Raw genomic sequence first — 15,227 nt, 5'->3', positions numbered from 1 at the left:
TACCTATCATTACATACACTATGCAGATCATAGTACAATATGTGATTTCCTAATACTGCTACAATATGCATGAGTGTATGGTTCTTCAATAGTATTCAAGAACCATTTAGTTCTGACCACAAGCAGCTATCCTTTTGGTAATGCTATCACCCTGCTAATACCCAATTTATCTTTTTCTTTCTCCAACAGTGGGAAGAGGTGAGCGGCTACGATGAGAACATGAACACAATCCGCACCTACCAAGTGTGCAACGTCTTTGAGTCCAACCAGAACAACTGGGTGCGCACCAAGTACATCAAGAGACGGGGCGCTCAGCGCATCCACGTGGAGATGAAGTTCTCGGTGCGGGACTGCAGCAGCATACCAAACGTCCCAGGCTCCTGCAAGGAGACCTTCAACCTGTACTACTACGAGTCAGACTCAGACTCAGCCAACAAGTTCTCGCCAGCCTGGATGGAGAACCCTTGGATCAAGGTGGACACCATAGCAGCTGACGAGAGCTTCTCTCAGGTAGACCTGGGCGGTCGGGTCATGAAGATCAACACTGAGGTCCGCAGCTTTGGCCCGGTCTCCCGGAGCGGATTCTACCTGGCCTTTCAGGACTACGGGAGCTGCATGTCCTTGATTGCTGTCCGGGTTTTTTACCGCAAGTGCCCGCGGATCATCACAAATGGTGCCATCTTCCAGGAGACCCTCTCAGGGGCCGAGAGCACCTCGTTGGTGGCGGCGCGGGGAGTCTGTGTGCCCAATGGCGAGGAAGTGGACGTGCCCATCAAGCTCTACTGCAACGGGGACGGGGAGTGGATGGTGCCGATTGGGCGCTGCATGTGCAAAGCTGGGCATGAATCGGTGGAGAACGGGACAATATGCAAAGGTAAGGTTGAAAGACTGGCTGTCTGGCTGACCTTCTTCATTGCTTAATTTCTTCATTCATCATGAAAGCTATCTCTTCTGCCTGCAGCTGTGTGTTATAGTATTTTTTTAAATAGGCAAGTGACAGGTGACCCAAGCAAAATGGGTTCAGCTGCAGTATGTTTTATAGAAAGCTTGCTTTCCTTGGAGGGATATGTGGCGCAGTCAGCCACATGTCCTTTACTTCTGGAAGTTCAAAACCTGTCCAGATAATAAACGGGTTGAGTGGACTTAACCGGGCCCTCTAGAGGTATATTACCGTACAGCTATGGCCAAAAGTTTAGCATCACCTAGAATTTTAGAATTGAGACATAATTTAAAAAATGACATGAACGTAATTTATATGTTTTATTTAACATCATGTAATCAAAGAAACTGCAAGCCAGAGCATAACTTTGGCCATGGTTGGGAGAGAGCATTTTTTATTTTACTGCTGTTATTACTGTAATATATATATATATATATATATATATATATATATATATATATATATATATATATATATATATATAGTAAACAGAGATGTAGCAGGACAGGGGAACTGCAAATCATAAGGATGTTTGTTTTATGGCAGGGATGGTGTTAAAAAGTCTCCCTGTCAAGCTAATTGTTTAATTTAATTGTTAAATGGTTAATTATCACCTGCACCTGGCAATTATTAAAAATTAGAGCCAGGAGCATGATATAAAAGGGAAGTGCCAGTATGCTCAAAGCTGCTGTGGAGTGTAGAGCCTGACTGAAAGGCATCAAGGTCTGTTTGAAACCTACGTTTGGTTTTATAAACAAGTGTATTAAAGTGTTTTGCTTTGGTGTTATATGTCAGGTAAACAGCTTAGCTGTCCTGCGCGTTAGCCAGGGACCTGCATACGTTTAGTGATTTCTCCGAGGGAGCTAGGTGTTTGTTTGTTTTTGTTTGTTTGATTTGTGTTTTGAATTAAAGTGCGTGTAAGTGTTAAAAACAAAGTTTTCTTCTCTGGGTCACGTTCTTAAAGGGGCACAAACCCAAATTATGGCCAACCTGTTCACTATATATATATTATATATATATATATATATATATATATATATATATATATATATATATATATATATATATAATATGAATAGATATTATTGTATGAAATAATTCGGTAAAATGACCGTAACTAAAAAACCAACAAAGCAAAATGCTGGATTCAACCCCTTGCTAGCCTATTGAGTCACTATTATACATGGACTGGCATGCTTGAGGGATAACAAAGGAATTGATGTATAAAAGCTGATCCTAGTATTGCAGGTTGCATTAAGCATTCCATCTGTCACAAGGAATCCTGCTTCTGCCATTCATTGCTCTAGATCTAGAACCTAGATTGTGTAATAAAACAATTCCAGTAGACCTAATGGTTTGAATAACTGAATGGATTGTATTGTAAAATGGTCATCACATTTCTTAATCAATGATTATTTATAGATTTCTGTTGTTCTGTTCTTTGTTTGGGTCTATAGATTGGATTGCTATCTTAAAAGTTGCTGCAGAGTGTCTGCCCAGCCCATTATCAAAGTCTGCCAAATGTGCTATTTTGGCCATTGAAACAGAAACGGAGACAACAGAAGAGATGCAGTTTTTATACTGTATATTACATGATACATATCGGGATCCTATTTGCATACTTTCATAACATATGCATTTCTACATCAGTCCCAATATTTGTACAAAGGAAGTGTACGTAACATGCACCCATACTGCAGTATTGAGCACCTCTATTGACAGCATTATGGCAGGTGATTCAATTGCTACAGAAGGTGACGGCTTATTCTCTTGCAAATGGTTCCGTGCTTCATACAGTCAAACAAATGAAGAAATATGTAGCCCCTGGAAACAGAGAGCTCTCCAGTGACAGATTGAGCAGTGGCATAAAACAAACTCACCCTGTACGTCTCATCTCAAGTGCTGGGATGCTAAGACAGTAGGGATGTGCTGTGCCGTAAGCAGTTGTGACACAGCGCACCATTCGGTAGATGAAGAAGTGCCAGCTAAAATTTAAATATTTGCCTTGTGTTTAATTAATGAGGGAGATGGGAGACCCTGTCTCTTTTCAACAAATATTGCACAGCATGTTGTAGCTCCCCTGCAAAATTTCACCATGCAGTAATACACCACTGTCTTATCCAGCTGTAGATTGTCTAACACATATTTAGGGAGGCACATACGTGGGCACATTACCTCCTTTCATTAAAGCAGCTCTGTTCACTAACTGGTCTTTGCTCTTCAGTTCTACTCTCTCCCTTGGGCCAGTCTCAGTCTACAGCTATGGCCAAAAGTTTTGCATTGCCCTATAGAATTAACACATTTTGCTTCAAAAAGTTGAACGAAACCTGCTGAATAATGCCACGTTAACATGTTGAATTACATACAAGTGTGACATTTCACAAACATGAAATATGGCTTCTGCTAGACTTGAATTTAAGAGGCAGCCTAGATTTCCCACCCTCAATTTGAGGAAAAAAATAAAACCTCAAATAAATATGCATTCACAAAAATGCAACCTCAATTACGCATATGGAGGCAGTTTGCAGCCGTCTACTGTCACACAGAACATTACAGTTATGTGCTCCTTCTCATGTCCAATCGTGATTACTCACACCTGTTTTTCTCCCAATTTGTGAACTGTGCTATTGTTTGGCATACGGGGGTCTGATAAGCATTTCCGATCTGTCCAAGCTAGTACTGTTTGTTAGAAATGCTGAAATTGTAAAAGCTCCTCATGAAGCTAATGGCACTTCTTTGAAAATGGCTGCCTGAATGTCATGGACGATTCAAGATTGGGCAGTAACATTTAGGCCTTTTCTCGGCAGTCAGTCATGTTGCTGCTTGTGTATTTGGGTAGTCACGTCTTTTGTTGATGATTTTAATACATGCATCAATATATTGTACTTGAATTTAAGACGGCGGCTATTTTTGAGAATCAAAACATTGTTTTAAAAAGTGTGTCTTAAATTTGAAGGAATACGGTATGTCTTAATCCTAAAATTTTAGGTGATGCAAAACTTTTGGTCATAGCTGTACAATAAACTATGTTGTGCTTTTGGTCTTGTATCACGATAACAAAGATCCATACCTCTATTACGATACGTTATATCATGTAAAGTATCAGGATTCATCGATACACCCCTACTATTGTGACATCAACAACAGTTAATGCACTGCACCGCCTGATTCCAATTGGAAATCTCCCATCTGAGAACTGATTAAGCCCCACCTTGCTTAACCCCATGAAAGCTGGTGAAAGCCAATGTAAAATGTAATTTTTCCAAATAAACCTTTTGCTGCATGATATAGGACCTTGTAATTTTGGATTATAAAATGTAAAGATAGATGAAGGTCTTGGATTCTACTGTATGGAACTGGAAGGAGAGCTACTGCAATAAAGTTCCATTTCATGGACAGTGCAGACAAAATTCAGAATAATTAATGTCCTCACGTTGGGAAAGATTTAAACTCGTAAATCTTAGTTCGGAGAAGAGTTGTGAACAAACACAAAGCTCATTTGTATTGATGTTTTTCTAAACACATTTTTAAGTTCATATGTACCGATGCCACTTATGGTATAAGCATGTCTTTCTTTGGGTGGGTAAGTGAAAGTGAAGCTGAGTGAGAAGACGCTCGTATACCATAGAGACAGACTCAACTGTATGATCAACTTGTTATAAATCATGTTTAATTAAAATAAGAGAACAATACATAGTTATTGTGTTTATCCACATCTTTAAAATGTTTGTTGATTAGTAGTGCATGAGCCGAAGCCTGACTTCATAATTTAATGTTAATAATGAATACATCACAAAGTATCTTTATGGCAGGAGACAAGGGAAGAAATAGACCTATGAAGCGGTTAAGTTCTATGAGTTTTGACCTAGGATACAACCACAGTCCCAAAGCAGGAGTAGTTAGGAAAATGAGGGGCCTGAATGAGAACTAAGGCCTAGTGCACTGATCTCTTTGAAGTGTCTAAAGCAGATGAGACTTGCCAGCTTCGTCACATCAGGAAGAGGGCAATTTATTAAACCTGCGTCTGCCTGTGATCCGCTAGGGAACATGGGCTTTCCCTTCATGTCTGAGTTGATGTATGTACGCCTTGTTTGTCACTCACTTTTTATTAAGAAACCTCTGAAAATGATATCGGAGCGCGTGCAAGATTGGTGGTGGTGGTGGGGGGGGGGGGCTACGAGGAGGCTGATTATCCAAGTTTGCCTTCAGATGGATTCAGTTTCTCTTTTTTTTTTAAAAAGGCTTTGTTTAAAAAAGTAATGTTTTTTTTCTTTCTTTTAAGTCAGACTGCTCGTCATGGAAGAGCCTGAAAACAAAACAGGTTGAGTTAGTAAGGCGTGGATGCCTGGGAAGCAGACAGCACTGGTGACATAATTCTATTAAACACAGAATTAAATACCTAATATTATATACATAGGCTTGTGTATAAAATATATAATAATATTTGGCTTCCCTAACACATATTATCTCGACAATGGGACATAAATGTGGCAGAAAAGCCCCACCCCTAGTACATTATTTGTGCATTTCTTCATCTGTTGTACCTGCTAAATAGGTGGTGGTGTGTGGTTAGAAACCTGATACACCCAGGTGTTGACTACAGGACATCTGGAGAATACTATGTTTCTGGATGATGGTGCACCATCATCCAGAGCATGTCCAGTCACCCAGTGGAAAGAGAGTGGAGCAATCACAGTGTTACCCTGGCCAAGTCAGTTGCTGGATATGAATCTGATCCAACATGTCTGGTACTTGATGGATGTAAACCTTTGGAAACCTTTGCCCTTACCCAGCAGTGTTTCAGCCCTGAAGGGTGCCCTCCTCGAATTAACAACAGATTCCAGGCAAAGAGTGCAGCTCTCATTTCAGGGATGCCCGATCGTGTCAGTGTTTAAGAAGGACATTCCTCAAGGTATTAACTGATACCAGTGATGTTGACTCTATTTCAGGCAGGATAAACATGCATTTCCCACAATGTTCAGGATCTCTAATTACTTCTGACATGTCCCTGTGTGTTCAACAAAAAACAAAAAAAAATGTCAAGAGAAAAATGTAGAGGAAGGGAATGTAAATAGTCTGTCAGTCTCAAATGAGCAGCAGCTAACTCGTTCAGTAATGGAATCTAAAATAGGATCCCTAGCCCCCAATGGAGACTTTCACTAGATGTTTCTTTTAAGCAAGGTGGTTAAAGATTAGAGAGAGAGAGAGAGAGAGAGAGAGAGATTTAACCATTTCATTACAGTAAACTGTGAGAGGTTTGTTTAACTGTGGTGCATGGGAATTTAGTGCTGTTAGAAAGTGAGGGAAATGGGAAATGGCTACATGGTAAAATGGTGCTGACATCGTGAGAGCTTCCCCTCTCAGCTCTGCAAGAGAGAGAACACATACCAGTTTTGTAATATTTCATTTCATACCTCTTTAATATCATATTACTGAAGGATATTTATATTGGAACAGACAGTAAGCTTGTTAAATAATGATCTATCTTTCTCTATTGTTGTTTCTACTTAGAGCATTATTTACAAGGCTTACCAATTATTCCATCATACATGTCCTTTTCTAACCCTGAGAAGCCAGGATTAAAATGTAATCCCTGTCCATAAATCCCTGTACATCCAGGAATATGCTAGAAGGAAAATCTCCTTGATGGGAGCCAGGTGTCTCGCTCACTCATTCAATTTACAAACAGCGGCCAGCATGAGATGTCTGAGTTCTAATATAATTGATTGGGTGATTCTTGGGGGATGGAACGTGTTGGCTAACTGGGCACAAAAAACCTAGGATGTATGTTAAATTCTGCTCCTTTGCGGAATAAATTGTTTGGGTTACTATCCAGAACTCGTCTACTCCTGACAAAAATAGACCAGATTTTGATTCTCTAACACATTAACTGAGTTGTCAGGAAGATAGAAGTCTCAATTCTCCCTTCCTCACTTAACAAATGGGAAATTAAACAATATAAAAGGTATTTTCATTTTTTTTTTTTTTTTATAATTGCTTTTATATATTGCCAATTTTAGTATTGGTTTGCTTATTACATTTTTTGAGACATTGAATGAAAAAAGAATGCTTCCAAATTTTCCTTTATCAGCCAAACTAAAAAATCCTTTATCAGACAAACTAATAAATGTTAGGTCAAAAACACAGTTTTCCACACAGCCATATTTACTATGACGGGGGCGGTTTTCCCATAGGTGAAAATATAAGCCATACTCTTTCTCTGTTTCCTATTCATACTTATAGACACTTAATATCCTTCTATCATGGAGAAACATGCTCTCATATGTACTGTGACAGAGTCGCTGTCCTGCTGTACTTCCCCTGCATGATGGAGCATTACTCAGACAGCCAATGAGGAACAAGGGTCTCTAAGGCCTGCAGTAGCCTGATATCTCCGGGCGGCCTGGGGAACCTGTAAGTTATTCACAGGGCATTCCAACCCACCCCCTGAACCGGAGTGTAGGATTGTATATACCTCACTCATTCATAGGATAGCGATGGTCCCCAGGAGGCTGGGTGGAGACAGAGAGGAGGTGTGAGACTGAGATGAGAGATCAGATTATACTGTTTGTACCAGAAGCAGTGAGAGAGAGGGGAGACTAGAGACTGAGAGAGAAAGAGGGGTGTGCAGGGGGAGAGACAGAGAAGATGAAGTGATGAGTTGTTTCATGATGCTTCTGCGTGGGTAATGCAAAAATAAGCCTTTCCTCAGAAACTGGTAAAATCAATACATGTGGTGTGTTTTTTGTTTTTTTTACATCCTTCATTGAAGACATTGAGAAAGACTTACTGTCTAAATATTTGTCATTGAATTTTACAAAGTTTATTTTGTGTATATTTTACACTACACTTTCTCTGCTTAAATGGCAGGGGTTAGACTAAAGACACTAGCTGGCCTGCTGTACAGGATATTGCCAAACCAAGTGAGCATCTAGAGAGAAAGTAAAGATTTGAGCAAGTCATTACAGGAATTACCATTGGTTAGCATAATAATCCTAGCCTGAAGAAAACACTAGCAGAACCATTAGCATAACCAGCAGTGGAAATGGATTTGGAACACGTATTGCACGTTTGTCCCAACAATGGAGCCTGCTACAAGCCTAAGGCCCTTGTTGAATTATTCCAGCTCTACTTCAATCCCATTCATTTTACACTGATGTCCTAAATTATTTATTGTCTAAGTCCTCCCACGTTTCCTTTCTACTTGGCTGCTTGGCACGCGACATATAGTGTCCACACAGCAGGCTCGATGCATTCTCTCGAAGCGGCTCGCACACAGCCTCTCCAGCAGCTATCATAGTTCTTACATTGGGTTCCTGGTATCCAGGTTCAGGGATATATAGATAAATGGTTCCATTGTCATAACACAGAACAGTACAGAAAAACCACTGCAATGTGAAACAGCAGGGCTCAACAGCCTGATTAGCAGTGCGGAGTTTTTGACCACCAATAAGATTTGAGTATTTTATTTATTTTAGTGTTTTTGGAACTTCCCATTTAACTACAGTACTGTTAAGGCCATTGGACATCATTTATCATCCATTATCCCGAATGACGTGCTTCAAGTTCATTACACTCCAGATTGGTTAACATACACAAGGATGCAGAAGAAAGATGACAAATATTGTGTCTACTATAATTGAAATAATATGTATATAATACATGTTATGTATATAATACTTACTATCATCTATACTGCACACAATTAACATATTTGGATAGGTTCATATTGCTTCATGATTTAATGTCCAACTCCACAGTAATGGCTTGGCAAATATAGTCATAAAGTATCATATGCAGCATTATCCAATGTTTTTCCAAACTCTTTGCATCTTGGATAACAACTCCATTGTTATATTGCATGAATGTCAGGTGTCTCTTACAATGAATATTGTTGGTCGCTGTCGTTTTTAGAACAAGGAAAATCAGATTGAATAGAAATGATTTTGATTTCAAAATCAATGCATTACTCTCGTCTCGTCAGGCAATTCTGGACTTGGTGTGCAAGATAAAATCAGACAAAGAAAATAATCTGTTGTGCAATGGCCTTGTGTAGTGGAAGTAGGGAAAAAGGGTGACATCGATGGATTCCAACAAAAATTTCAGCAGGAATAAACAGGCAGGGAATTTTAAAACCAAATTCCACAAACCAGACGAACAGAATCATGGTGGGCATTTCTGCGGACTCGGCCAACACTAGCACCAGTTCAGCACACTCATAACTCACAGGTCAGGGCACCTCGGTGCGAGGCAGATGCTTGCCGCATGGTGTCTCTTCCATACCTCCACGTCCAGCCTCTTGCAATGGTGCCAGATTGCTTTGGCATTGGCTGCCATTGCTTGGCACAGCTGACCCCACACACTGGTAGTCCGCAGACTGGAAGACAGGCTTGCAGATGCCCTGCACTCATGTCCAGTGTGTGCAGTTGGGAGCTGTAGCATTTGCCAGGAATAACAAGCTGGCATTGTCTTGTTGGCACAGTCTATAGGGTCACCAGACTTCAGGTCGGCATCTGAACCTGAATAGAGAAGGCCAAACCCAACCCATCAACAAACATAAGTTGCAAAGGGTTATATCAAACGTTAAAATAGAAATAGGCAGAAATATAACACACCATACGTGGGGTTCTCGTGTCTCATTTTAGCCTCAGTATGCTCTTGTGGTATTCTCTAAATATAATGCAGATTTCATGTCAGTTCACACTTGCATTTGTGCGTGGGCTGTATGCTTGAATTGAAAAGAGCCTCCATTTTAAAGCATCTTAGTCTCCTTCTTCTATGTGGCAGTGAATTACAGTACATGGCTCTGCTTTTTTGAATTATACTCGTTGGAGAGGGGAAGGAGGCAGCCTTAAAGACAGCTTACAGAGTTCTGCTCAGACGGAATGAATAAGGTATTGCAGGCACCAGACTACCACTACCAAAGCCATTTACCACCTACCACTGTTTGCAATAAAGACGGGATGAAAAGCATATTAATGTCTTTGTGCAGCTGACGTGTTGTGACTGGTACAGTGCAAAGTGGTCCACCCAGGCCAGCCGTCTCTATTGAAGTCGTTAGGAAATGCTTTTGGAAGCTGTGAGCAAGGAAGGGGGTTGGCTGGCTGTGAAGCAGAACTATTTTATTTCATCTCCATGCCAGCTGACATTGTGTGGCAACATTTTAGCATGCCAGGGTCACCAACTCTGCTCTAAATGAACTGCCATTCAGTCATAGAAAGTCTTTCAAAACCCAAAGAAAATGAAATGCTCTCAGACAGTACTCCATCATTTCTCCAAATTTGTAATATTTCTTTTATTAAACTAAAATAACTTTGGGGTGCCATTATAAAAGTGAAACCCTAGCCGAACCATTTCAGAATTACCAGCAATTTCAACGCAATAGATTTGAAACTGCACAGTGCTCCTGATACTGTAGAACACTGTCTGTTTCTGATATTGTACAATGTTACTACAACAAACCAGTAGATTGTACTGTTTTTTCATACTAATGTCATACCATTGGGTGAACAAAATATGAACATTATACCACTGTGGCACCATTCTACCATTTATATAATCATATGCAATGTTCAAGGACTTTTCAGCCAACCAGGGTACAGATAGTTATATTGAGATGACCTTGCATGACAATTGCATTAGACATATTGCTGTCCCACAGTTCAAAAACATCTCGGTTTCGTTACTAAAGTTAATGTACTACTTGCCAACCATTTGTTTACTACAAAGAATGTCAGCCACCTGCCACCGAAATACCAGCCACTGCCCAATTCTGAGTTCATAACATCTGTTCCTTTGGAACAAGGTCAGAGACTATTCTGGCTGGACCTTGCCTCCCAGGTTCAGTAGCTTGGCAACAAAGGTTCAGCAGGTGTAAAGAGACAATTCCTTGACAGCAGGAAAAGAGGTTGTCCGTTGATATTATGCAAGGCTGAAACTGTGAGTGCACCCCTAGTGGTCATATTTATACAGGCCTTGCTACAGAAAGTCCACCTTCCTCAGACTTGCTCAGAGTGCAGAAACAGTAATAAATGATGACTGAGAAGACATATTATGAGAGAATAAATCATTTAAACATAACTTAAGATTCCCATAATCAACGTCACAAGGAATCCCATTTTGATCTTGTTGAGTGATTGCACTCTTGTGAGCTAACCAGTTATACAGAAGCATGTCCAGGTCTAGTCAGAGCACAGATAGCCCTGGGTATGATCTCACAGAAGCTTTTGTGCAGTTTTTTGTTAAGGGATCAATTACATGTACTTTGTACTGTGGTTACCTCCGTTGGCCCCCCGGCACAACAGAAATAATACAACTATCGCTTTGTAGTACTGTGCTGAATTTGCTTGTTCCTTTGATCTATTTCTGTTAGAACTGATGTTGGAATGACTCATTCTTGGGAAATCGTTAGTCGTATTGACAGATTATGAAACCGTTCAACTTTTGTGTTTGATTTTTTTGGGTACTAAATCTTGAAAAAGGCTGCCCCATTTCAATGGTTTGTGCATTATCTGTTTCACAGTACTGTAACCCTATACTGTATAGATTACATGTGGATGTTTATTGATAATTACAAACTGACAAGACAGGCTAACAATAGACTTTGTATTGTCATATGACACAGATCACGACATTAGCTGAAACATGTTAATTGACTTCACTAAACTCATCTAAAGGTAATAATTCCCTTTACGTTTATTTGAGTCCATTCTGTATTGCTTACAAAAGAGGTGGCACAGGCAAACACATTATAGACTTTAATCAGACCATTTCTGAATGTTATTAATTATATAAGGTCATTTTCCCTTTCTAAAATATTTTAGTGAAACTATACTTGGTTTCTGATTGGCATCATACTGGGTTTTTAGTCTTATGTAGAAGACAGTGAACCCACATGAATATTTATGTTATAGCTGTACGTGCTAATTCCAAAATGTTAAAACTATTTTCAGGACTGTTTCTTGAATAGTGTTAAAAATGTTCTCTTAGGTTAAACAGTGCTTTGAAAAATGAGAATAAACTAATAACCCCACTGTAAAACACTAGTAAAGCTTTCATAAACACTAAGACGTGATCTCCTGTCAACACGTCTCTTGGGGAAGAGTGATTGATTAATAAAAAAAATTAATCAAAAATGGGTTTTAAGAAAACAGTCCTTAAACAGTTGTGAATAGGGTTCTTTACCATATATTTCATTGTAAAGAACATTTTAATAGTAACACACACACACACACACACACACACACTGACTGTGAAGGATAATTAAACACCTATCAAAGACACCTAAATGAGAAATTCCCTCACCTTCACTGGTGTGTTGGGTGTTGAATTCACAGTTTAATTTATAGTTAATTATCCTAATTAGAACATTGCTAACAGTTGGCAGCACACAATTCTTAGGTTTCTTTCCCTACAACACTTTAGCATGTCTGTAAGACAACAGCACCACAATAACATTGCAATTCCAATTCCATCTGGGAACATTTATTTTAAAATATTCTCAGCCCTAATGTCATGCACCATCTTCTTAATTTGGGTTTCCCTTATGTTTCTTAATATTCCAAATACACAACAATTAAAACAAATACCAAGCAGAGAAAATGATCTGTCATAATGATATGGTTCCATCGAGTATGTATACAATATAATGGCATGTTCAAAGTTATATCAACCCAGCTGTTAACCAACTAGAACAGCTGCTGCTGAAATGATTGGAATGACAGTGAACATCAAAAGTTAAGGGGACATTTAAAGAAGTTGTAAAATATAGTTTGAAGCTGTATATCCACATGTTTGATTAAGTTGATGCCCATTTATAATGCCACAACTCATTAAACTCATAAAAAAGGGAAAATAAAGTCTGGACAAAATAGTATTTCAAACTTTCATCAGGGTAATACAGTAGTATTAGAATTGTATTCAAATCTGTTTTTTTATTATTTTTTTTTAGAAGGTTGAAGACCATTCGACTAATGTGTGAATTTTTTATGATAGATTTAGTCTTTTCTACTTTATTTCATGTCATTGGTGGGGCTAGTCTGGCAAACTCTTTGCTCTGTCTGGGTTTCTCACACTTTCCTCCCAGTGTTATTCCCCACTGCTGTGCAATGGCAGCTTCCCGACCCGCAGTAATGAATGGACTCCCAGTCTGTTTGTTTGTTTTCCTCATGAGCTCTCATCCACTTGTTGACTGACACTCTCATTTCTAGCAAGTGACTCAAGATCATCTCACCGGGACCTCTTCAGCCTGTCACCGTGGCAACAGCTTGACTGGGCAGTGGTCCAGATCTCTTTGGCAAGGCTCGCCAGCTGCTCGCGAGAGAGCGAAAGAAAAAGCATGCCAGGCTTTGAACTAGGCCTTGTGCGTCAAGTTTGAGACCTTTGGAAAACCAGACAGTCAACTTGACTATGTATGTAAGATAGCGCATACATTTTGAAGTAACAGCTGAAACTAAGAGGTAGAATCCATTCAAACACACAACAATGCTCTGACTCAATCTTCTGACACTCAGACTCACATCATATCCCTTTTCTGTGTCTGAATTCGTATTTCCAGGTATAGGAGTGTGGGCTTAAAACATGCCAATGCATTCTCAGAATTGCCAAAACCTGGTATTAGCATTTGCCCTGTTGAAAAAAACAAAACAAAACTTACCTCAAACTCTATAAAAACAAAACAGTTCATCACATTACACCACTCAAGGCAAACAAATGTGTACTTGTGTGTTTGACCTAAACAATGTTTAATAAAATAACTCTTATAAAAACAGCCCTTAAAAGTTTGAGCACTATATTTCTAAATATACTGGGATATTCTAACTCAGTACTGTGCTGTTCAGGTTTAATCTGGTCTTGCTTGTCAAGCAACCAAGTGTTATTTTTTTTAGGTGCTGTATTTTGTCTATAATTTCAAGTATCTATCTCTCATATTACAGGTAAAACAAATAAAAAGCGCTGTGGTTTAACTTCTGCTGATAGCTTGTCACCTTCACTTACCTGAGCTGTAACGGGGAGTGATACATTACGGATCAGATTAATTACATCTAAAACAAGACCACGTGGGTCTCCGGTTTGGTGAATTGGGTAAGCTGATGCAGTAAATCAGAGTTGCAGATTGTACCTAGCAGTTGTCTTAAATTACAAAAAAGGTGTATTTAGTATGTCCAATTATCCCCTCGATTTTCTCCCAGTTTGGAATGCCAAATCACTTTTCCCCTCACCGCATTAATTCGAAGTTTCTTCGAATGTCCTCCGATCCCACAACCAAGACAGCTTTCACCCAGGAACTCAAGAGTGGATGTCAGTGAGCTACCGACCTCTGGAGCACAAAAGCCAACGCTGAAGATCTCTGCCTTTGAGCTCACGGGCGCCTGGCTAGCAGGGTTTGCTGTAGCACGATAAGGAGAAACAATCCCTGTCAGTTTTGCCTCCCTAAAAACGGGAGCGCCAGGGCCAATGCGAAGCTCCCTTCAAAGTCTCCAGTGAAGAGCAGCTTACTTTGCTCAGCTAGGACGCGAACCTGCACTGTATGACTCACCTTGCGCAGCACACAGCTGTGCTTCTACCAGGTGAGCCACTCGGGGACCCCTGTGTGACACTTTTTTTTTTTAGAAACGTGGTGGTCTAGTTTTCATGGGACAGTCTTACCTGTTATTCAAACTATAGCTATTAATTATTTTTGATTGTGGTCATACAGAGTGATTCAATTTTTTTTTCTATGATTCAATCTAACTGGCTCCCATCTTCTTTGCACCCCTGCAATGTTTTTCCCATCCTAGTCTATTTTAATGATCTGGCCAGTGGCAGATCTAAATAAAGGCACTCGATAACTTGATATTTAATATTGTGCAATTAGGTTTAGAAATTTGAAGGGTGGCAGAATTAAGATCAGACAATGTTTAGACCTTTAAAACAGACCACATTTTCTCTTTGCGTGAATGGGTTGTCTTGTCCATCAAAGTAATTGATTCATGTGTTCTGTAAATGGCATCCCTGATATATATACACTGTTATATATAAAATAGCATGTCCCTGTTGCAAGTCAGTTTCTCTTGGATGCCTGAAAGTGGGTATTTGGCAAGATCTTCCATATATAAATTCAGTTTCATGAATGAAACTGAAAGATGACCTGGTATTGTTTAGTGTACGCCTGTTGACAGTGTTATGGCAGATGACTGCATCCCTACAATCTTTTTTGCCAATCTTTCAGAATAACAAAGATAGGCCTACTTTATGTAATGGAAATCATAAAATCCTGTAATCATACGCTAGCATCACTCACTAAGAA

The 15,227-nt window shown here is 39.6% G+C and overlaps 1 protein-coding gene across 4 annotated transcripts in view; it reads left to right on the top strand.

The window, feature by feature from the left end:
* The window catches only part of LOC121329232 (ephrin type-B receptor 2-like), a 112,515-nt gene that overhangs the window by 58,824 nt on the left and 38,464 nt on the right, over positions 1–15,227 (top strand). For all 4 annotated transcript variants that reach the window (XM_041274712.1, XM_041274711.1, XM_041274714.1 and 1 more), the window contains exon 3: positions 190–874. In XM_041274712.1, coding sequence (XP_041130646.1) covers positions 190–874 — 685 coding nt within the window. The remainder of the gene's footprint in view (positions 1–189; positions 875–15,227) is intronic.

Source organism: Polyodon spathula, chromosome 16 (assembly GCF_017654505.1).
Source record: "Polyodon spathula isolate WHYD16114869_AA chromosome 16, ASM1765450v1, whole genome shotgun sequence".
NCBI classification, from domain to species: Eukaryota; Metazoa; Chordata; class Actinopteri; order Acipenseriformes; family Polyodontidae; genus Polyodon; species Polyodon spathula.
The sequence above is the reverse complement of the archived record's forward strand: the minus strand, read 5'-3'. Positions and strand labels throughout refer to the sequence as shown.